Raw genomic sequence first — 24,002 nt, forward strand, 5'->3', positions numbered from 1 at the left:
TAAGAATTAACAAACAATTTCCAGTTGAAGGTGTGCAGTGTTGAAACTATTAAAGTGTAGACTCAAATGTTAGATTTAGCCTAACTTTTTAATCATAGCTACAGTGCCTGCTAATAGACTGCTCTCTATAGTAAAATGCACAGTACAATAAAATGAATCTAATTACACTAAACCTGTTGACAAATAAGAGCTAGATATGCATTAGTAAAATATGAATAAATACACAATACAGGAAAAATAACAACCATGATTATTTTGCAGTTTTCCCCATGGTTCTACCAGTGTTTTACTATGCATTTAGTTTGCTATATCTTACCATCCCTCTCTGGGCTTCATAATGCTCACCTATGCTTTAACACACTTTCACTATACTTTACTTTGGGAAACTTTTATAAGGGACTTCCCAACAGTAATAACTGGTCACAGGTGATAATAACAGCAGCTGCTGGAAAGTTCATAAAGGAAAGCGGTTCAAGGCTTGTCCATAACCTGTTATTAACACGACTTGTTGCTGCAGTGTATTTACAAGGTGCTGCTAACAGGTAAATTACAGAGCAGAACAAAGATAGCAGGTCATGTGACTTCCCAGGAAGGCAGTTCAGGGTGAAGGTACACCTTCAGCAGAGCACCAGCACAAAGCACTGGCAAGTTATGGAAAGTTTGTAAAAACTTTATTTAAGGCACTTCCTTGACACGCTCAACTGTGTGACTGGAGACTGGGGTGGCTAACTGGAATTGAATTGAAAACAAAGAAAAACAACGAGGGAAATGTCCATTAGTCGAAAGAACTGGTCAGCTCTGTCCAGGTACTGTAAACTTCTCTACTTTCATTTTCTTTAACTGTTTGAGAACCAAACCCTGCTGTAGTCTACTACAGAATTTTATTGTAATTGAAATAAAGGAAGGGGTCCATTTGTTTTATATTTTATATAAACTGTACATTTGTTTCAGTGTACTGTGATGTTTATGCAGTTTGCCCATGCTTTCCTCATGGTTATACTAGGCATTTACCATAGTTTACCCTGGTTTGTCATGTTTATTAATGTGATTTATATTTGTGCTTACAATACTTACCTGTGCTTTACCATGCTTTCACTATGATTTATTACATTTTACTCTGCTTTTACTAAGGTAAACTTGTATAAGGGGACGCATGTTTAAGACTGTAAGTAATATGATATTTAATGGTAAAATATGCATTCAATGTGATATTGAGGTTACATTTAGCCATTGTAAGCAAAGGTGTAGTGGGTATCTTCTTTGCATAGGTTCCATTTTTTCAATATCAAAGTTGCAAAAAAAAACCCAAAAAACAGTGGGGTTGTTGGCAAGTATGCAACGTAATTAAGTTTTGCAATGAAAAAAAAAAAAAAAAAAATATATATATTTATATATATGGGCTTCAGTGAATTACAGGAAAATAATTCCATCTAGGGTTTCTGTGATGTCATAAATTACGAGACCAAAGGTCGAGTAATTTATAAACTGTATATATATATATATATATATATATATATATATATATATATATATATATATATATAGTCATTTGGAAGACTGTGGTATTTGCCCTAGCATTAGTTCACCTGTATAGGAAGCACAGCAGAGACACAGAATTAAGAATGTAAAACCCTATTTGTCTAAATTTTTATGACTTTAAATGGAACAAGTTCAAATACAAGCACTTATGTCACAATTAGAAAATGTACAGGGGTTTCCCAAATTTTGTTTTTGAAAGTACGATTTACTTTTGTTATTTAAATGAAATTAGGTATCGAAATAACACTATGCTCTCACTATATAGACACCCATCTTTAAATTATTATTATTATTATTATTATTATTATTTATTTCTTAGCAGACGCCCTTATCCAGGGCGACTTACAATCGTAAGCAAATACATTTCAAGTGTTACAATACAAGTAATACAATAAGAGCAAGAAATACAATAACTTTTGTTCAAGCAAAGTACAAGTGTGACAAACCACAATTCAATAATACAGCAGATAATAGTGATAGTTACATCAGGATATGATTAAATAGTGATAGTTACATCAGGATATGATTGAATACAAAGTACTACAGGTTAAACACTTGGCAGATTACAGTATTCTGAAGTACAGGATTAAATGCAGTAAAATAGGGGGCAGATAAGAGCAAAATAAAGCACATTTACATGAAGGGTGATAGTGTCCCAGGATACAAACAGAGGAGTTCTACAGGTGCTGTTTGAAGAGGTGAGTCTTAAGGAGGCGCCGGAATGTGGTCAGGGAATGGGCAGTCCTGACATCTGTAGGAAGGTCATTCCACCACTTCGGAGCAAGGGTGGAGAAGGAGCGGGCTCTGGAGACAGGGGAGCGTAGCGGAGGTATTTCTTTGTTCACAATTGTATTTGCACGCGCTGTTAAAGTGTTGCTCATACAGTCTTGTTGAGCAACATAAACACATGCATCTGAAGCAATACATAGAATTAGCTGCTAATGTTCGACTTTATCACGGCTGCTGCTTTCATTGAGCTCAAGATCTTTTGATTCTTTGCTTATTTATTTGTTTTTTTTTAACAGTCGGGGATATATAGTTTTCAAAAAACAATGAGGGCTACAGTTTAAATGATTAACAGGCAGCTTCCTGGTATCTAATCACTCCATGTGTTGTGTGGGAGTTCACACACAGTGTCACTGCTGCGTGAGGTGGTGCGACCGAGATGTGTAAAGGGTTGTCGTATGTTAAGTTCACAAGAAGAAAATGTTCTCGCTATACAATATTCACACTCCCTACACACAGTAATGTGCCATCAACACGTTTTAAAAATGGGGTTATACTAAAGTGAATAGCAATCACATGGTTTTAACAATTCTTTACTGTGTACCACACGTTCAATATATATATATATATATATATATATATATATATATATATATATATATATATATATATATATACATGTATATATATAACAAAGTGACAGCCTCCTGTGGCAAAACAAACTACACATGCACACTATAGTCAAAGCCTGGAAGGCTAAAACCTTTGTGTGTTTTACAAAAGCAATGTCTTTACCCATTTTCACCTCACATTTGGCCTAAAAAACTAAATATTTATTTTAATGTAATCATATTACTTATTGATAATTCTTTTCTTGCAGTGTGGCTACAGTTTTCAAATTAAAATGGGATCTGAAATGTAGCTCTTTCACATTTCTGTAGCAGTAGTCTGGTTTTGATTCATCTTTTATACCCAAGCAAAATCCATTGTTGGAGGCATTCGTACAGTAGTGACTGCCAATGTATGAGGAGTCACAAATGTATTGTGTATTGAAAGGGTTAACCGGTTTGTCTTTGGAAAGCTTGAAACGATCAATTCAGAAGTCATTGGGGAGTCACCGTTTAACTGGAAAGGTGGCATCTCATAATGGTTTGCATAGTATTGTCTCTCAGCTGAAGCACTGTACTGAGACAAACAATGCACAACCCCAAACCTTGTGGCTTTTCTGATTAGCAGCAATCAGAGACCAAACCAAAGGTCAGATCAGATGATGCCATGGAGTTCTACTAATCCTACATGATCATCAATGGCAGAGCTGTGGCAGAACAAACACACACTGGCAGTTCTGTGGAACCTTATGAATTTGCCACTAAAATTCACATTAACTCTAATATGATCGGTTTCCACGCGGCAAATTGCATTCATTTTCAATAGCTTGTCTTATCTTTAATGTGCATTGACACAAGGCATCGGGCGAGACTGGGATGCCTTTCAGCTACTGTACAGTTAACTCATGTCATAATCTCACATCAAAGTTAACTTCAGTGAGCGAGAACTATAAGACACATTCTCCTAAGACAGTTAGAGTTGTACTGTAGCAATACCGCACACTCGCCACTGGAGGCACTGTAGTGCTTTGCTGTTCAGGTGCAGCAAACCTGAATCTCGCATTAAATCGCTTGCTGCTAGCTCTTCAGCAGTGTTGGCGGGTACGATAATGTTTAGACCTGGGACTGTCCAATCAAATCCTGGGCCTGATTGAGAGACACTCCTAAAGTTCTCTGTCCTCTCTCCCTGCAGTCTGACGAGACAGTGGACCGTGGAGGATGAGGAGGAGGTGGAGCGGGAGAGAAGACGAAGGATTCGCAGTACCAGCACCACCTCAGAGCCCCCCGACAGCAGCTCCAATGAACCCGGGGAGCAGAAACCACACAGGTCAGGATAAAACCATTAGAAATATCTTCACTTTAGACTACAGCTAGACAGGATCCACTCTGCACCACCTAAGGGACTGAGTAAAATGTTCTGGAAAGAGACCTGGTCCCAAGAGTGGGAGATACTCAGATCCGATTGGTGACTCCTTACTGGGATTCACTGATAAAGCAAGCACTAACATTTTTGTCTAGTCTTTTTTTTTTGGAGCTGAGGTTTGGTCGTTTGGCTGGCCACAGACGGGAGTTGTATTTCTCCACTGTATGGTTGTATAATTACAAGTTCTGTCTTGGGTAAAAAAAAATATATTTGTATAGCTTATGGAGAGGAGGAGAGTGACTAGGCTAATCAAAGGAGTTTTCAGGATGGGTTGAATGAGCTGGCGGGAGTATGGAATGGGTTTCCAAGTCATGTTATTGCTTCTGAAGTTCCACCTTAGGATATTATACATACATACATATATATATATATATATATATATATATATATATATAATTAAAAAAAAACTCTTTCTGATAGAAATAGAACTATTGCGTGCAAATTTACATCTGAAGACATGACTCCAAAAGCACATTTTGTCATTGTAGGTCACAAGCCATCTTTATTTGGCAGTTTATTGCTGCACTAATCACTTCTTATCAACAGTATTTTACCTGCCCTTTTGGCTGCTTGCTGTATCTAATATGACAGGCTTTCTAATCTGAATCTATTAGAATGTATCTATATGACCTTTATTGGGTCCATATAACCTGCAACCACACTGTAGATTGACTTCCTATGTATTTGGGCCCCACCTGAAACCTGAAATTCTCTTTACTGGACTTTTAGGTGGTGTCAGGTTGGATCCTAATACCTGCTGCACAGGGAGTGAATCTTCTGTGTGGAAGCAATATACATATGCTTCAAAATGAAATCTGCAAAACCAGTCAGTCTATACAAGTATAAGTTAGACAAGTTTAAAAAAAAAAAAGCTTAGTTATAAACATGTCCCTGAAAATAATGACCATCTACATTGTGAGCTTAGTTCCTGAACACATTTAATAGATTATGAATTAGGAGCTGAAGCTGATCTCTTTCTCATGCCCACAGTGCCCAGGATAAAGAGAAACCGGAAGAGGCTGATCCAGAAAACCTTGCATTCCTGGAGATGCTGAAGACACGCGATGAGCGCAGGAAGAAGAGGCATCTGGAGACCCTGATGAGACAGAAGGAGGGGGTGGAGGAGTGCCAGCCCAGCACCCCTGAGCCAGAGAGAGAGGGGCAGGGAGGCAGGGTGGAGGCTGAGGGAGAGGGGCAGAGAGGCAGGATTGTCATCGAGAGCAAAGCCCAGAGAGAGGGACAGGGAGGCAGGCTGGATACAGAGGCTCAGAAAGACTCCATGGGAGGGGTTCAGAGGGAGTTAAGGAACTCCACAGGACGAGGCAAATTCAGGGTGAGTAGCACATTGCATTGTGGGATAGAAAACATGAGAATGTTGGTCTGTGTTCACTGTGTCAATTACGTCTGACCGGAAATCACTGTACCCTCCCAGAGCTCTTATCAAGATCTGATTTAGGATCAGATTACACAAGACCCCCTTCATAGATACAAATGTATTATTATTATTATTATTATTATTATTATTATTATTATTATTATTATTATTGTGGATTTGAGAATCATATTTTTATTGTGTTTAGTGAAATTAACAAGATCATTAAGCTCCTTTGTGTGTGTGTGTGTGTCTGTAAAATAAATACATTTGAATAGATTTTAGTAAAAATCTTTAAATTGCATGATATTTATTTTCAGATTGAAGGTGCTGGAACAGAAACTGCGACGAACCAAGAACCAGTAACAACACCGACAAAATCTCCTCCCGGGAAATTCGTGAGGTACACAGATTACAACGTGGTCTACAAAATACCTGATAGGAGTCACTTTAGAGAACATCTATGCGTGTTATAAAAGAGAACGTGTCTTGTATTTTACTATCATGGCTTTGTTTTCAGTGCGCCCTCCTTTAACAGAACCCAAGCAGACCTGTCAGTTTATCTTCCGTTGCATAGACACTGCTCTGCGGATGGAAAATAGAAATTAATATAAAAAAATAACCCTGTGACATGGTACAGATTAGAGCTGTAGCTTCCTTTTGCTTTTAGACTTCACTTTTTCTTTAAAATGCCATATGGCCTTAAAAGACAGTGTTGTATTTATGTTAAGATACAAGATTACCTGTTGTATTGGTTAAACACTGCAATACAATGTAACGGCTATGCTTAAGCTGTTACAAGGCTGTGATTCCACTCATATAGTTGTGTTAAACTTTGTGTCAAAGCTTCATTTATATTATAAACGCTATCCTATTAATGTTAAGACTTTTGACTATTGGTTATTTCCTTTGCAGTTCCCTGTCCATTTCCCTCGATAAGAGTCAGGAGTTCCCAGCTGAGACTAAGAATCTCTCCTCCCCTACCAGCCCCGCCTCCCCCACCACCCCCGTGGGTACCAGACCCACACCGAGAGAGAGGAGGGTCAGGACTGAGGGGGCTGCAGTGAGTGCGGTGCGGTGATTTCCCTATAAGAGCAGATACAAAAAACATGAGTACGGTTACCTGTAAGAGTAAAATCAGATACAAGATACAGTTATAGTTAGGAGCAGTAGTTGAATACGGCAAGGTATGGAGCAGTTCAGTGCAGGAACAAGCTAATGCAAGAACTGGTACAACTGGGTGCCATATAGTCCAGTATAGTGGAGAGTTGTGAGTTTTACAGGCGCTGTCTGAACAGGTGTGTCTTGAGGAGGCGCCGGAAGGTGGTCAGGGACTGAGCAGTCCTGATATCCGTGGGTATCCACCACTGACTCAGAATTAGAGAGACTTGGCAGGTCTGTGGACTCTTGACAAGTAATTGGGTTCTAATTGTGCCTGTTTAAAATGCAGGTGGAGGATGTGCAGATGAGACATCCCCCTTCCAGAGCCACCTCTTTCAGGGTAAGCATCACTCTGAGGTTCAGTTCGTTGGTCTCTTCTTGAATACAACAGATTTGAATGTGCATCACCTTGGTCGAACGTTGATAATATTTGGGGACCACTACCATTCTGGCATGGATTGCTAATTCAAATCTATTGTACATGTTTGATGCCTATCTACTCACGGACATTCAGCAAGCCACCAGTAAATATTATTTAGTTAATTCTTGCATTGGATAGTACTGTATAAATATGTGACTAATTCTAAAGTTAATTATTGCTTTGGGGCTGGATCTGATAGTAATTATTGGTCGGTTTATTTACTTTGCATGTGTTTTTTCCAGTCCACTAGATTAGGTGTTGGGGAGCTCTGTTTTGGTGCCAGTTTATGTATCTCAGTCACGTTCTCCTGTTGTTATATGAACAGATTTGCGGTTCCAATTGTTCACAGGTAACGTCAAGATCCGAGGACCCCCCCTCACGGTTTAACAGGAGGTGAGAAAGAGATACTTCATAATATTCCTCAGTAACATTACGCCAATAGAATGTGAGTTTATCACTGACTCCCAGTGGCCAAAAATATTATTGCAAACGTATTCAACCATTCATTGCTTAATTGCCTGTACTGTACACATATATACATACATGTAATACCTGTATGATTGTCCCATCTAGAAGAACGTGCTTCTAGCTCTGAAATCAGAGACTTGTTAAGGGTACAAGAGACCTGAATAAAAAGAGTTCGAAGGGCTAGCAAGCCTCTGTTTAAAGATGCAGTCTGTTGTAACACTCCTTTACACAACCTTCCCAACAGCTCCAGTCTCAGGATCCCCTCCAGAACCAAAGAAGAAAAGATGAAGAGATTATCAAAGGTAGGGCAGTGTAGTGTCCAAACAAAGGAAGCTGTCGAAAATCTAGAAAAAAACGATACTACAGGGTGCATTGTGTGGACTAGGGAAAAAACAGCTTTTTATAGCAGCGAGGGAGTCTCCCATATTATACTGAATCACACGCTGATTAGATCCTGTGGTCGCAATGAAAGTGAAGGGTAAGGAATGTTCTGTATTGCACATTTTATTTGCTCATTGATATTTTTGTGGCCCCATTTCAACAATGGAGACTTACCCGTTGCAGATTCTAAACCCTGTCCTTAAGGTTAAGAGTTCTATAACCACATGTGCAGATGAGCCTGCCTCTTTTGCATAGTGTGATCAATGGTTCACACCCCTGCTTTAAAACCAAGCTTTACCCATGTAGTATTACTACAGTACAAGTGAACATGTTGTGTGTAGGGTGTCTCTTATATATAAGAGATGTCATCTCCTGTAGTTTGGGTGAGAGTGTTTTTTCATACCATTATGATAGATACCATTGGTATGTCAAAATATTAGACTGTTTCCATATTGTAGTTTCATTCTACCAGTAACTCATACCATTGCAGCTACCCTGAGCCATGACCCCAGTACAGAATAATTACCATTGCAGTGCACATTGGAAATCACATGGATATTTTCTATTGTTACAGCAAGAGACTACACTTGATGGGGAATCTACCCCACCTTTCCAGAGGAAGTGAGTACAGCTTTTAAAAGATGCATTATATGCATTCAAAACTTTAAAGTAACTGGCTATTGTGCGACTTAGTTAGGTTGTATTTGTTTAATGAATGCAGAGCAATACATACTGGGTGTGGTTATTTCATGGGAGGGAGGGTTCACAGATTCAACTCAATTCCTGGTCCATACAGCTATGCGGTCACCAGGTCGTTATTCTAGCTGCTATTCAAAGTACCCTGGTTTAATGTTTATGCCGTGTCTGAAATATGCGTGCTCTGCTCTACAGCTCCAAGCTAAGAATCTCTTCTCGGACCATTGAAGAAAAGCTGGAGAGGTTGGCCATGGCAGCACAGGTAGGGAGGAAGATCATTTCTGAAACTGACCTACAACACTGCCATGTTTTCAATGCATTCACTGCACTCCTCTATTTGTGAATTGGGGGATGTGAATAATCATCACATGTGCAGTTACAATGTAATTAATGGCAGGAAAGCGTTACCAGACACACTGTCGAATGTCTGGAGTGAGACTTGCTCATGTTAGGTTTTTTCGTCACCCTCATTTAGAAATCGGAGCAGGTGAAATCTCCCACTGCATCTCGTAAAGACTGCTTCCTGTTTGCGGATGAGGTAGCAAGAAAACGGGGAGTGTTTGAAAGAGAGGCGACGAGCGTGGAGAGAAACAGCGCCACCAGCAGGAAGGTATTACAAAACGGGCTGACAGGGCCCTCTATTTCAAATCCAAATCTAGCTGGTTATCTCCGGGTACAGTTCTGCATGTGGCTTATGCTGTGTGACTCTCTCTGACAGGACAACCTGGACTTCTCAGCTGGGATCTCAGAGCGAATCAACCGCTGGATCAGCAAAACACAGAGATCTGAGAAATCTCCTGGTCCCACGGTAACGATGTGCTGCATTTAAAGAGCTTTTCAATAGCTGTATCCGCAATACCAGATAGGTTTGCCTAGATAGCGATCTTGCAGTGCTGCCCTAGGTGCTGTAAGATCACTGTCTACTGGGGGTAGAGTATTACAGGCAAACCTCTCTGGAGCATATGCTTGGTTGTTTTACAAATTGTTCAGCTTTAACATAACTGACGTGCTGCTAGCCCTCAACGTTCTGTAGTGGTTTTGAGGTATCTGAAGTTGGAGGGAGGGAGGGAGGGAGGGGGAGAGAGAGAGAGAGAGAGAGAGAGAGAGAGAGAGAGAGAGAGAGAGAGAGAGAGAGAGAGAATGGGGTTTATTTTAAAGATCTGAACCGTGTCAGATCTTAATGCCACCACCCTAACATTATGTCTTGTTTGCTCTTGCAGGACTTGAGGAAGGTGGACCTCTCCAGCAAGCGCAACCTGTGGGAGAACAGATCCGAGAGCTCCTCTGCTTCTCCCTCAAAGAGATAGAGTGACCCTGTAAGCTCTTTGACATTTTTCTAGGTGAAATCAGGACAAGTAGACAAAAGCTAAGCATGATATTTGTCTGGGTTACTTTCAGTGATAAATCATCCATGAGTACTCAGTCACAAGAATGCTAAGGCAAGACTAAGTCAAGTAAACAATTTAGTTTTTGGCTAGTACCATATTCAGTGGTGGCTGACCTCAGGGGGCAGAGATACAGTAAAGCAACAGTGACTAGTTTACAATGTAAAATGTACCCTGTTGCAGAGTTTTCAGTGCATGTGTGAGCATTTAAGAATTATTGAAATGAAAAGAAAACTGTACAATATACTGTTCAATGCAAAAGCTCTATTGTTAAAAATAAATGTGCAAAAACAAAACCAAACCATACATAACTTGATATTATTCTGTTATATTATATATTATTCAGGGAAATAATATATATAAAATTGTACAATTTTATTTATTTATTTTATTTTATTTTTTCCAGAAGAGGTTCCGCAAACCAAACAACTCTTTCAAAAAGTGAAGAAGACATGTGAAGTCAAGAAAAGCATTTAATGCAAGGGGTATTCGTAAAGATCATTTTATCATTGTTTTCTGGGTTATTTTAGTATTTGGTAAAGAGCTATTTTACATGACTGATAATTTTTTTATGATAATATTTTTAATGTAGGTTCATTCTGAAGTGAGTGGACATTTTCACACGCTGATTTTCAGATTATAAAAACTCCAAATGAAATGATAAACAAAGAGAAGAAGCTTCCTGCTCTTTTGTTTAAGATTCTGACAGACATTCAAAACGTGTTTTTCCCTGTTTTACCCAAGATGTTTGTATTATTTCAAAATAAAAGTTATTTTCTATAGTTGAAGCCCTGTACTTTGTCTGCTATGCTTACTAACAGCAAAAAGGTTTTAATCTAAAGGTTTAATAAAATAGGATATTAAACAGGTAAGACATTCCTAGTCTTTGAAATGAAAAAAAAAACATGTTAAATGAGATACAAAAGACATTGAGAGTGCTTTAAAGACCTTGAAATATATTGCTTGGTTGTTTGGTTTTAGATTTGTAAAATGTTACCTCTTTCAAGAAACAGGAGATCATTAAAAACCAGAGTAAACACTTTGAAAATATGGCCCGAAGGCTCTTCAAGAGTGTTACCCTTGTAAAGACAAACTTTTTTTTTTATATAAAAATATATTAAACAACTATAATGAAATGTTTTGTCTGTGATGCGGAATGTAGAATGTACATACATTCTAAAATAGAATCTTGTTCAACTGGATGATAACAGCAAGTTGTGCTTCTAAATCTGGTACATGTTAACATCCCACAAGGGAAAACAAATAGTTAAAGAATGGAGTCAGACACTGGTGCTCTCCCTGTCTTTCTTGTCTCATTCTACAATAATGCCTGCATTGTGCTGAGGACGCACAGCGAAGTGTTTAACTGTGTTTTCAAGCCTTTTTTGGGAGACTCGATGGCTGGTTGGTCACACTGACACCTGGATTAAAAATAGGATCCCTGTACCCTTATCCTCAGCATCACTACCCCCACCAATTGAGAGTCAGACAATTGTCACGTGACCCAACCCGTCTTTAAAAATTCTGGAGTTTGGAAAGTACAGATACACTGGGAAAGAATAGCTGTAGAAACATTGACCCTTTTCAGCTTGCTTCTTCAGGTAAGTCTACACTTGTATAACTCTCATTGTTCTGCAGTAGTGGGTTTAAAAAAGAAGGCGTTGTTCTGAAAAGAAAGGGGGTTGTTTTATACCTTTATTAGATTAATATATCAATTAAATATATGTGTTAATTTAACTGATTACCATACCGATTAACACCCTGTATCAGACTGGAGTACAAATATACTATACATTTTCTACCAGTTTCCTGGAAGAAGGCACATCGTGACATCCAGCGCTACATTTTCATACAGGTTAGGGTCCTCGCATAATATTAATTGGAACATCACTTGGAAACAGTATTAGAGGGTTTTAAGCTACCGGCTGATGAGTTGTGATGGTTTAAAACATAGTGCTGTTTTAAGAAAATGAGGTTAACCAGTTTAAAAATAATTTGACTATTTTCTGTATGTACTTGTACTTATATAATTTAAGACAATATTTAATGTACAACAAAATCATATGCAAATGTTATGTTTCTCTAAAAAAGGGTCCAAACAGATAAACTCTAGAACACACTTAATCAAGGTGCTGCTTTTTGGTGTTACAGTAAAATGACCTACAGCTCTGGCCAAAAGTTTTGTAGCACCCTATAGAATTAATACAGTTTGCTTCATAAAGTGGAATGAGACCTGCAGAATAATGTTACGTTAACATATTGAATTGCATACTGCTTTGTAGTTCTCCATATACTTCACAAAAAATGGACACAAGAAGTACTGTACGACTATTATAGCGACTTTGGCGATATCACTTTTGTGATGCTAAACTTTTGTCCACAGCTGTACAGTAGTAAATTAATAAATGGTAACCACTGTGTAACTATTATTCTTAGTTAATGTACCTGTATCATCAAGTACACTATAATAAAGGTATCTTGATACAAACACACCTTTGATCTCATATGGCAGTGCAAGTTTGCTTGTATAAATAATTGCTCTAACTCAGGGGTCTGGTGTTTGATCTACAATGTGTCTCTGCTTTGTGGAGCAGAAGAATGCCTGTAATGTATGCTATGAGCTTCCAAAGAGATTACTAGAGCACAGAACAGCATGCACTGCTTAGCCTCATTCAACACCTCTTTATTAGCCTGTGACCACAATGCACACTATGTCATGCCTCGTACACTAGATAATTATTACCCCCTTCAACCTGTAGGAAAAGGGGTGAGAATCCACTCTTTGCAATACATCTTATGAACTGGGGAGAAGGCGTTTTTCTGAAGCTTGATTCAACATCTCAAACAAAGCCCCCTTGTTGAGGTGTCTAGGAATCTGGTCTAGTGGATAAAACAGCAGGAATATAGAATTGACAGTATGTCAAGGAGCCAAAACCCTTTCCTTACCAAATAGGGCTGGTTCTGTAATACAATCGAACTGCAGCACAAGGGCAAGTACAGTATGAGCCACTGGTAGAATAATATCAAGAATAGCATGAATCATCACGCTGGTAATCCATTGAAGTACCATGGTACCATATCAGCACGATTGTCAGACCACAATATTGGTTCCTGATCTATCGTGTTGGCATTGCTGGTGACGCTGTGGTCTGCTCAGCTTTCCTCAGCGTAATACAATATCCTGAACTCCAAAGAGACGCATTATCACTGTTCAAGCTGTTACATGTATTCATTGATATGGCTGTACTGGTGTGTTTAGTTGCAGGTCCATATCTGAAGATGTCTGACACAGAGGAAGTAATTGAGGAGTATGAGTAAGTGAATCTATATGTGTCTTACTGAACACTACAGGGTATGAGAGAGTAATGTCCCACATGATGGTTTACTTATGTAAGAATCTTATAAACCCTTACAGCGTATCAACGCTATTGGAGATTCCTGTAAAACTGCAAAATGGAGCATGATATTTTAGTAGACCATGTAACCTATTTTATTCTTTGTCTTTCAGGGAGCAGGAAGGTATGATATTATTATTATTATTATTATTATTATTATTATTATTATTATTATTATTATTATTATTATTATTATTATCTCCCTGTATATAATAGAGAGAGGTGTGATTTATGATTGATTTCTGTTTGCTTTTTACCTATAACAGAGGAAGAAGCAATTGAAGGTATGTACGCAATTTCATATCTTAAAGGGCTGGACTGTGTTCTGTGAACTCACTTATATGCACTGCTATGGTGCCTGGAATCTGCATGATCAAACAATGCTGCCATTCTCAGAAATATTCTGGGGGACTGATGATGAGAGAGGCAGCTGCTTGTATAACACCAGGAAGGGAAAACGACCTCTATAGTCGTCACAGGGAGACCAAGCATGGTCGTTACTAGATTGTCATTCTGAGTAAAGGCTTTGAGCTGGTACTCACTGCAGCTCTGACAATCTCTGCCCAGTATAATCAGCTGTACAGAGCCAGATTTTCAAAGTAAGGTGGAAATTTTGATCAGACTTCTGCTTAAATCCTCAAATCCTGTAGGAACTACTAAATGGTAAAGGGATACCAATGCATGAAGCATGCAAAATAAGTAGAGGTGGTATTGTGCAGTATGGTATGGTTCTGTTATTCTTCAGATCCAGTATTTCATTTGAATCACATGTGATTGTAGCTGCCCTGAATACAATTCATATCTGCTTGCTCTCTCCTGTATTCCTGCTGCTGCACACAGAAGAAGACGAGGAGTTGATGAAGGAGCAGGAAGAAGGTACAGATTTCAAATATCAATGCACATTAAACACTGTCAGGAACTCTTCTCATAAGGATCATCATTCAGTAATAACCATCATTTTATATCATTTTACTACAAAGACCTGGCCGTAGATTTTAAAAACCACACACCTGCTTTTATCAGATTCGACCCTCCAAAACATCATCTTTAATCTTTTCTTTTTACTACAGTTTGTTCTATCTTGGCCTTACCACCTGATTAATCCACTTAACAACGCTTCACGACTCCTATAAAGAGTTCATGAAAATCTGTTTACAGATACAGTGTTTTTTTAATGACGGTAATTCAGGCTGGTTTTCATTTGTAATTGAAAAACAAATGATCTCACGGAAGCGCTATATGAACTTCATCGCATGGTATTGTATTTTATTTACTGCATTCAGAGGTGGAGGAAGAAGCAGCCGAAGGAGAGGAGGAGGAGACAGTAGAAGAGAAAGAGGCTTGGGAAAAAAGCAAGGAAGGTGAGGAAGAGAAATCAGGGACATTTCCGAGACTATTGCTAAAGAAACCAACAACAGTCTAGAACAGGTTAATAAATGCCACATTGACTTACAATAAACTTTGAACCTTCCCTTTACTAACTCAAAAGCTTAAGGATCATGCATTTTTAAAAATGGGTAGTATTCTTTACTTGCCTCTCATCTAAATACAGACCGTGGCCGACTTAGGAACTTATGGGTTCCAAACAATGCTGTTTACCTGTTTGAGTGAAATTCAATTCAATGACACTGTAGTTATAACGTTTGTCCACCAGATGTTGCTACTTCCTAAATGAACTCCCAGGAGAGCTGTGATACTGACGTGTTTCTCCATATAGAAACAGCCCTCTTTGGTGAGGTGTCATTGTATTTAGTACTGACTTGTTCTTTCCAGCATTCCAGCCCTTATCACAGTCCTTCACGTATCATATCTGCTGTCTAAATCAGGCTCTGCTCTCAGCTCCTCTGCCCCGGAGCTCCATCGACAGACTCACTCAAATACCAGACGCTCTTCAGATAATAAGGGCCTCATCAAGTCTGTTTGCTCCAGGTTCTGCTGTAACTGTAAACCTCACCAGTTTAAGACAGATCATGTCTCATTTGACTTGTTTGTTTTAGAAAGCGTTCATTTTAACACTCCTTAGAGAAAGGAAATGACAGAGCTCCCTCCTAAGGGGTGTTATGACCCTGGCATCCATGCACTGAAGCAATGTTACAAACTTGCTAAGAAACCGCTGCAGTACTAACATTGCCTTTTCTGTTTTGCTAAACAGCTCATGACAAGAAGGCTGTTTATAATGACATTGCGTTGACTAAGGGGTTAAATATGTATGTGTCATGAAAAGGTGTGGTTCATATTCCCAGAAAACAGGGGCTCGTTTCTATACGCACTTACGATCTGGCAAGTACAGCAGAATATGCTGCATCCAAAATCTTTTTACATTCCATTTACTGAACGACCAGATAATCTGCGACCACAAACTCATTATTAGAAATGTGGTGACTAAGTGGCCGGGTGCCACATATTATGCATTTATCTGGCCAAATAATGACGCTAAAGCCATTGGAGAGAAGAGTGCCTTCCAATGTGGCTGGTTGTTGGGAGACAGAGGCTATCCTCTTTTTCATTGTGTGAATGTGTGAGTAATAGCTGTATGTGTTCTTCAAAATATTGCCCAGCAATGTACTGTGGCAATAGTACAGTGATCAACGATATCATCCACTGGGCTGCATTCTGCTAGAGCTGGAGTATCACATCCCCCCTCAGTGACAGACGTCCCCAGTGATTGAATCCCCCTCTCTTCGTCAGCAGAGTGTGGGTAGCTTGGTGACAGGCCTCCGTCGGTTTTCTCACTGTCACACTTTCACTGCTGGTGTTTTTACGGGTCACGCTGCTATAGCCAGTCCATTTGTTTGGCCTGCAACCATGTTATTCCATGTTATTCCTTCACTAACAGAACTCATTCTGTTTGCAATTTCGGTCCATTTTCTTTTCTTTTTGGCAATAGTGGTTACACGGTTGTTCAGTTTAGAAAATAGTAAATCACTACTTTCATCTTCTTCCAGAAGAACCTGCTAGCCCTGCTGAAAATGCATCCTTTTACCTGCTGTTTGAGATGCCATTCTCATCGTCTCCTAACACACCCAACAACTCCTCGATTAATTATGATTTTTATAGTGTGACTTCTAATGTGTCACATGTCTTCTGATGTAATAATTAGCATTACACATGGGATCCTTGTGCTGCGTGATTAATGCATCTTCAGATAATACGGCATTGTTAGCTGACCTGTCATTTAGAAACACGACACCAACACCGATTCGAGTGGGTTATATAGAAACTGGTGATAACTGATCAAATTGGCTCGTGATAAGAGTTCTCAAGACGTATCATAACTGAAGTTACAACCTCGCAATGTAGAAACGAGCCCCAGGACTTGTTCCAAAGCTTCATTAACATTCAAAAGGAACACGAACATAAACATAAACTGACTAAAATAGTCCATAATGTTTGTAGAAATCCCTTTTCAAATAATCAAGACAAGGATAACAAGTTTGGTTTGCACGGATTTTTATTTTCTTTAGATGCTGGAGAGGAACAGGAAGAAGAAGGAGAAGGTATAGAGACGTGTTACTGTTGTTTTTTAATTGAATAGAGAGTTGTAATCTTTTTTATGAACATATTTATAATCATTCTTTTTATTTTGTTGATACAGGAGTTTGACAATGAGTTCAGTTCTAGTCTCCTGCTATTGAAATATGTAACGTTGGCTAAATTAGCCAAAGACACATTAGCTAGCCTATGTTAAATGTGTCTATGGTAGACAGAAAGAACCTAAGAGCAGCTCCTGAACTCAGGGGAATCTTAACAGACTTAGTGAAACATTTTAAGGTAATGGGACAGTTAAAAAAAAACTGGAAAAAAATGAACTTGTCATTAAGAATTCTAGAATTGGACATGCTTTTTTTCAAGTGAAGTAGTCTGATTTAAATTCAATTTTCTTCTTTGTTTGTTTAATGAAAACCAGAAGAGGCCAAGCCCAAACCAAAGTAAGTATAACATTAACATCATTGTGCTTGCAATCATCATTGGAATTGAAATGTTTGAATAATTATAATATGTAATTAACAAGATGCAATAACATCTGATAACCTTTGCAGGTCTACTGTCTACTAGTACCAGCACAGTATGTCAACTGGTCTTGTCCTTTGTTTTGTGAGCATTGCTGTCCCTTTTTAAAGATTTCTTCAAATACTAAAGGTAACACATTAATACGTCTCTCCAGCAGACTCTTTATGCCCAACCTCGTGCCTCTCAAAATCCCTGATGGAGAGAAAGTTGACTTTGATGTGAGTATTTCGATTGTTTGTCGCTTCTGTTAAACCTGTTCATTCAGTCGATCAGTCACCCCAAATATAAGAGTATATAAGAAAATGTTAAATAAACCACAGATGGGATCTAGGTTTAACGGCTAAGCTTGGGGTGCTGCTGTAAATTGTACAAGCACAGTATTGTACTATATAAAGCCCTTACTTAATTCACTGTTTTCAATTTGTTTGATGTGTAAGTACGCTTGTCTCTCCTCTCTCCTCTCTCTGTCCTCTCCTCTCTCCTCTCTGTCCTCTCTCCTCTGCTCTCTTCTCTCTCCTCTCTCCTCTCCTCTCTGTCCTCTCTCCTCTCTCCTCTCTGTCCTGTCTCCTCTGCTCTCTTCTCTCTCCTCTCTCCTCTCTCCTCTCCTCCCTGTCCTTTCTCCTCTCTCCTCTCTGTCCTCTCCTCTCTCTTCTCTGTCCTCTCTGTCCTCTGTCCTCTCTGCTCTCTCCTCTCTCCTCTCTGTCCTCTCATTCCTCTCTCCTCTCAGGATATCCACCGGAAGCGGATGGAGAAGGACCTGAACGAGCTGCAGACCCTGATCGTGGCGCACTTCGAGAACCGCAAGAAGGAGGAGGAGGAGCTCATGAGCCTGAAGGATAGAATGGTGAGCCCTGCAGATTCACTACCGCCTATTGTATCTCTGTTGGCCATGTAGACACCCCACTCTCCTTTCCTAAAAACGCTTTTCTCTCACCCTCAGGAGCAACGTCGGTCAGAGAGAGCTGAGCAGTTGAGAATCCGGACCGAGAGAGAGAAGGAACGCCAGAACAGGTTTGCTGTAAGTATATCAATGTGATGACCATATTATAACGATTTTCTTCCTGCAGTTACAAGGTTTGTACAACGGGGGGCACCGTGTGTTAAATACATTTTTTACATGAGTCTTATTACATAAAAGCACAATATAAGTTGCAGACTAACTGGGTCAAAGTTTAGGTGAAAAGAAATCAGCCCTTTTCTGCCTGTGTTTCTAGGAGGAGAAAGCGAGGAAGGAGGAAGAGGAGGATTTGAAGAGAGCCACTGAAGACGCCAAAAAGAAGAAGGTTCTGTCCAGCGTGCACTTCGGAGGCTACCTGCAGAAGGTAAAGGAGTGCTGTCAGGGACTCCAGGTGTGCTGGACTCTATATGAACTGCGCTCTGCTGAACATCCACCAACCTGTAGGGTCGTCTGAATACTTAGAGGACATTTGCATAACTCTGTATTTCACGCATGCATAAAAAAGCATTAGGATAAATGTGTTAAAGGATAGTATAGGTAGTTTGGTCATTAGTTATAAGAGGATATATACAATCTATAGCCATGCTTAAGTGCTACCGGAGTTGTGTAGTGATTATAGCATTGGGATTTCAGTTCTTCACAGTCTGATATTGCTTATAACATTCTTTATAACGCATGTATAGATGCGTTCGTTGTTATTATTTATAACAGATCCCTAATCTGTTACTGTTTGTCCAATGCAATGCATTATATCTTTTTCTTACTAAAATATTTTGAACAGAATTGTATTTTGCTAAAACACAAACCCTAAAATGATTAAGACTTTAGGAATTCTAAGGGTGGATTTAGTGCTTAATGCTGAAAAAAATGAATTTAGGATTTTCAACGCAGTTAGAAAACTACAGTGTGCTGCAATCCTGATCAGGCCGGCCCCCTGACACAACAACACTGGTATAATTGCAGACAGAGAGGAGGACAGGAAAGAAACAGACTGAGAGAGAAAAGAAGAAGAAGATCCTGAGCGACCGGCGCAAGTCGCTGGACATCGATCATCTGAATGAGGAGAAACTGAAGTAAGTCAATCACGGGACAAGATTAATGAAGGTCTTCACATTACAGGGTTTAAAAACAGCAGCAAGCAGCCTAGGAACCCTTTTCAAATCTCTGATCAATAAGTACCATCTACTTATCAAACCTGTTTATTTTCATCATAGTTGTGAAGGGAAAACTATCAGTAATTATATAAAACTAGTACCATATACAGAAGTTGGGCTTTTCAGCTTTTAAATGAACTAGTTTGGACCTGTATATACACCTTCATGCTATTTAACACATTTACTTACAACAGAATGATTTTATCAGGGAAATAGCTTTGTCAAACACAGATTGTTGAGCTTCATAACAGAATTGTGCGCTAAGTGCAAATATTAGTGTCACTTCATGTGGTTAATGTGCCTGTATTTTTTTTTATTATTATTATTATTATTATTAGTTTATTTAGCAGACGCCTTTATCTAAGGCGACTTACAGAGACTAGGGTGTGTGAACTATGCTTCAGCTGCAGAGTCACTTACAAGTGCATCCCACCCGAAAGACAGAGCACAAGGAGGTCAAGTGACTTGCTCAGGGTCACACAATGAGTCAGTGGCTGAGGTGGGATTTGAACCAGGGACCTCCTGGTTACAAGCCCTTTTCTTTAACCACTGGACCACACAGCCTCCTATAAAATGTTTTGAAGGTGAAAAGAAATGTTCCCTATAATATTATATATTGATAATATTATATATTATTATATATTTTTTATTATTTGTATATTGAAGTGTTCCCTGCGCACAAGAACACACTGATGGTATAATAACACGTATAGCGCCGCTTGTGATAGGTTTCGTGATGTGACTCTTGAATTGCTCGGTGCAATGACGTGACTCTATCTCCGATCCCCAGAGAGAAGGTTGACGAGCTCAGCCAGTGTATTTTTGATCTGGAGGCTGAGAAGTTTGACCTGCTTGACAAATTCAAGAAACAGAGATACGAGGTGAGGCCTGGCCGACAGCTCATCCATTCCACTGCTTCCTTCGTATCCGCCAAAGAGCTCACTTGAAATTCAGAAGCACCTTTTTGTATTCTGTTTGGTCTGCAGTGTGAGAGTATTTACAAACATCAAAATGGACTATAAGCATTAAACCCAGACAAGCATTGACATAGAACATATTTTTAAAACAACATCAGTTTAGTACAGAAGACAATGGTGATATGGGCAGGAGATGTCGTAAAGGGAGCAGCTGTATTAAAGCAAAAAAAAAAGTTTCAGGGTTGCCAATTTCTAGAGGCTAGGGCGGTTATTGGAAATGACATCACATTGTGAAATATGTTCATACAGAAAAGACTGTATCTTTTGAAAGGGTATGCGTTGGATACATAAGAAAGTGTTTTAAGCAAAGCTGCCATACTATTGGTAACATAATCCTATCCATTATCACTCACCTAAATACTGTATTCCTCCTAACAAAGGATTCATCATAGACGACATTGAAAAATAACTCCATTCAAGCAAATAAGTATTGAGTGTCACACAGTGCAGTAGTTTTAATACAAACAGACTTATACCTGTGATTCTAATGTAACGTTTTTCTTCCAGATTAATGTTCTGAGAAATCGAGTTAGTGACCACCAGAAGATGTAAGTATTGAACCCCCACTTTGCATTGCAGACTTGCACTATAGAATGTATTGCTGTATACTATTGTGTTTTCAGATGCTACCATGATATTTTTATATAGGTCATCGCCTGTAACCACCACTTCCACATACTGCTTCTAGCTCCATGTTATTATCTAACTTCTTGTCATTATTAACTTTTGGTTTTGGGTCATGAAACTTTCTCTTTCTCTTCATCATTAATTCACATTTAGTGTTCCGTCTTCAAGTTCTGTGTTCTGACACATTGTGCTGTATTTGTTTTAAGTGCGTTCTGATTTGCTACAGCAATGAATTGAAATCTGCAACCCTAAACTAATGAAGTCTTGGCCATGTGACTACACCAAAGAGCATTTGGAGCCAAATTATCAAGACACATGAGAAGGGCGTTTCCGTTACTAATCATGCGTTGCCATGGTAATTCTTTTCCTTTTTGTTTGTGCAGCACAAAAGGTGTCCGTGGAGGGAAAGGCAAGGTTGCGGGTCGCTGGAAGTAGATGCAAGGCCACTGGAGCTGGGAAAACCACAAGCCTGCCTTTAAAATGAGACCACTCCAGTATCCTTCACTGTGTGAGCTCTGGCACTGGGAATGTCATGTGTGAGATTACTACTTTGTGTTATCCACCACTTGTAAATGCTTGTAAATAAAAACTATTAAATAAACATGATTCTCTAATAATGGAATGTTAAACACCTGTCTTAGACGACCACCCATGGTTCTCTAGAACATGAGAAATTCCTGTATGCTGATGACCAACTTCACAACGAGAGGGTGTGTGAGGTTGTCTGGTTTAATGCCTCGATAGCCTGAAATGAAAGCTAAACTGTATTTTAAGATAAATGTAACCTATTGCGTTGAATTAAAAGACAGGCATAGCTGCAGTAAAGTACGAAAAACAAGAAGAGAATAACCACTTTCTTGCTGGTCCTCTGTACATGTTTCATACAGGTCACAAAGTTATGGTTCTGAACACATGCTGAATGCTCTAGGGTTTAAAGGGTGACAGTTTGAGGGTGATTTGTATTGCTGTATGCACATTTAATGAATTGGACCAGTTTCCTGAGTTGCATAAATCTGTCAAAAGGCTTTGTAAAACCTTAAGCAATTACCTATAGAAACATTCCATGCAGCAGTAAAACTGTTTACCTTGGCTCCAGGTGTGTCCCAGAGTGAATAAAAGATTGGGACATTGTTTTGATTTTCACACTCACTCTGAAGCACATGTGCCAGCTCATGAAGTCAGGCGATATCATCTCTATCAACTCCTGACACACTGTTCTGATGAATAGGGTTTACACTCCACCCACCTGCGGGTAGTGTCTGTGTGACCCACCTAGATACTCTCCAGCTGTTGTCCTCCCCCTTCCATGTAAAACCACATGTGGGCTGATCAGCTCTGGGGTATTTTTTCTGTTCATAATATAAATGCACCTGCTGTTGGACCTCTTTCAGATTGCTTCTGGCCAACTTTTAAACAGCTCTTGTTCTGTTCCTTAGCACAGCATTAGCTTATAATGTGGTTGGGAAAAAAATAATGAAAACAAATCCATGTTGTCAATATTTTGCCTAAAGCCTTTGTTTTTAATGAGCCTACTATAAAACTTTTTTTTTTTTTTTTACTGTGGTGCTAATTGTAACCTGCTATGAAAGACACACTAATGCAATTGATAATTAGTGTCTTGTATTGTTGGTATATATATATATATATATATATATATATATATATATATATATATATATATAAAATAGATGACTAAATAAATCAGCATCTTTGAAAGGCATTTATTTCAAATTCAGGGCAAATTGGATACGAAATGTAAGTAATTTGAATGCTCTTATGGAAAAGTAAGTAGAATGTCATTATCAGCCTGCAATGACACTGTAACTGACTATTGTGTCTCATACCATTGTATTAACACTGTTTAGGATATGAAAAGGTAACACATGAGGTACCAATCCACCATTGTAGCAGCCATTCAGGAGCCTTAGGGCAGAACCATCAATGGTACCACCATTGCACTGTGTTTCTGTTGAAGATCATTTGGTCAGTGCATGGAATTCTTTATGAAACTTTAGAATACTGGTTTTGATTTGTTCTGAAGAAGCCATTAATAGCTGAAGTTGAATTCAGGGCCTATAAAAACAGCTGGTCTACAGTGAGATCTGGCTTGGTATGCTGTGTTGTTCAAATACCTTAACAATGCTTTTATAGCTTTTCCCTTCCGTTTTCCATCATGTTTGGGTGGCACACATCATGATTAAGGCTGTATTTATCACAGATTTCACGCTTTCCGTGAAATTATTATTATTATTATTATTATTTATTTCTTAGCAGACGCCCTTATCCAGGGCGACTTACAATTGTTACAAGATATCACATTATTTTTACATACAATTACCCATTTATACAGTTGGGTTTTTACTGGAGCAATCTAGGTAAAGTACCTTGCTCAAGGGTACAGCAGCAGTGTCCCCTACCAGGGATTGAACCCACGACCCTCCGGTCAGAAGTCCAGAGCCCTAACCACTACTCCACACTGCTGCCTGTGAAATGTACCCTTTGCCGTGTAATATGTAGTTCCCCGTGAAAATTCTCATTTCTGAAAGAATAGTATCAATGTACATATTTGTATCAATTCAAAATAAACACAGCAAACGGTTGCCTTATTGACTCACTACCGATTTATGAATTTATGAACCTGGCCATCGGTTTAGTTTCCTTCCGGTAAATGATTCAACACACTGCATAGAGGAGAGCTGT

The 24,002-nt window shown here is 39.0% G+C and overlaps 2 protein-coding genes and 1 long non-coding RNA gene across 5 annotated transcripts; all 3 read left to right on the forward strand.

Annotated features, from left to right (window-relative positions):
• The first annotated feature begins 608 nt into the window (after nucleotides 1–608).
• On the forward strand, nucleotides 609–10,962 carry LOC117435338 (ladinin-1-like). Of its 2 annotated transcripts, none has more exons than XM_059005101.1 (14): nucleotides 609–806; nucleotides 4,066–4,200; nucleotides 5,287–5,629; nucleotides 5,989–6,071; nucleotides 6,584–6,740; nucleotides 7,119–7,169; nucleotides 7,600–7,643; nucleotides 7,963–8,020; nucleotides 8,674–8,720; nucleotides 8,991–9,057; nucleotides 9,271–9,405; nucleotides 9,514–9,603; nucleotides 10,016–10,111; nucleotides 10,587–10,962. In XM_059005101.1, the coding sequence occupies exons 1-13, from the start codon at nucleotides 769–771 to the stop codon at nucleotides 10,100–10,102; spliced, it is 1,335 nt and encodes a 444-aa protein (XP_058861084.1). In that variant the 5' UTR covers nucleotides 609–768; the 3' UTR covers nucleotides 10,103–10,111; nucleotides 10,587–10,962. The 2 variants fall into 2 exon arrangements, with proteins under 2 accessions (XP_058861084.1, XP_058861085.1); XM_059005102.1 differs by having other exon boundaries at nucleotides 6,584–6,731.
• A 591-nt stretch (nucleotides 10,963–11,553) lies between these two features.
• On the forward strand, nucleotides 11,554–13,790 carry LOC131702781 (uncharacterized). The gene is made up of 3 exons (XR_009309535.1): nucleotides 11,554–11,781; nucleotides 13,440–13,494; nucleotides 13,689–13,790. It is a non-coding gene; the product is annotated as an uncharacterized LOC131702781 (long non-coding RNA).
• Nucleotides 13,791–13,845: 55 nt separating this feature from the next.
• LOC117395352 (troponin T, cardiac muscle-like) lies at nucleotides 13,846–21,919 on the forward strand. Of its 2 annotated transcripts, none has more exons than XM_033994235.2 (13): nucleotides 13,846–13,859; nucleotides 14,416–14,451; nucleotides 14,859–14,936; nucleotides 17,040–17,072; nucleotides 17,483–17,504; nucleotides 17,741–17,804; nucleotides 18,314–18,430; nucleotides 18,527–18,604; nucleotides 18,801–18,908; nucleotides 19,508–19,617; nucleotides 20,489–20,579; nucleotides 21,183–21,223; nucleotides 21,686–21,919. In XM_033994235.2, the coding sequence occupies exons 2-13, from the start codon at nucleotides 14,433–14,435 to the stop codon at nucleotides 21,735–21,737; spliced, it is 813 nt and encodes a 270-aa protein (XP_033850126.2). In that variant the 5' UTR covers nucleotides 13,846–13,859; nucleotides 14,416–14,432; the 3' UTR covers nucleotides 21,738–21,919. The 2 variants fall into 2 exon arrangements, with proteins under 2 accessions (XP_033850126.2, XP_033850134.2); XM_033994243.2 differs by having other exon boundaries at nucleotides 17,744–17,804.
• The last annotated feature ends 2,083 nt before the right edge of the window (nucleotides 21,920–24,002 follow it).

The sequence above is a fragment of the Acipenser ruthenus genome, chromosome 30, assembly GCF_902713425.1.
Source record: "Acipenser ruthenus chromosome 30, fAciRut3.2 maternal haplotype, whole genome shotgun sequence".
In the NCBI taxonomy this organism is placed as follows: domain Eukaryota; kingdom Metazoa; phylum Chordata; class Actinopteri; order Acipenseriformes; family Acipenseridae; genus Acipenser; species Acipenser ruthenus.

Bases quoted from the DNA above. Each gene is read 5' to 3' on its own strand.
- LOC117435338 (XM_059005101.1), top strand. From the start codon at position 769: ATGTCCATTAGTCGAAAGAACTGGTCAGCTCTGTCCAG. The intron at 7,644-7,962 runs GTGAGAAAGAGA...CCTTCCCAACAG, and splicing joins CCCTCACGGTTTAACAGGAG to CTCCAGTCTCAGGATCCCCT. The intron at 9,058-9,270 runs GTAGGGAGGAAG...ACCCTCATTTAG, and splicing joins GGTTGGCCATGGCAGCACAG to AAATCGGAGCAGGTGAAATC.
- LOC117395352 (XM_033994235.2), top strand. The intron at 18,605-18,800 runs GTAAGTATATCA...CTGTGTTTCTAG, and splicing joins AACGCCAGAACAGGTTTGCT to GAGGAGAAAGCGAGGAAGGA. The intron at 18,909-19,507 runs GTAAAGGAGTGC...GTATAATTGCAG, and splicing joins TCGGAGGCTACCTGCAGAAG to ACAGAGAGGAGGACAGGAAA.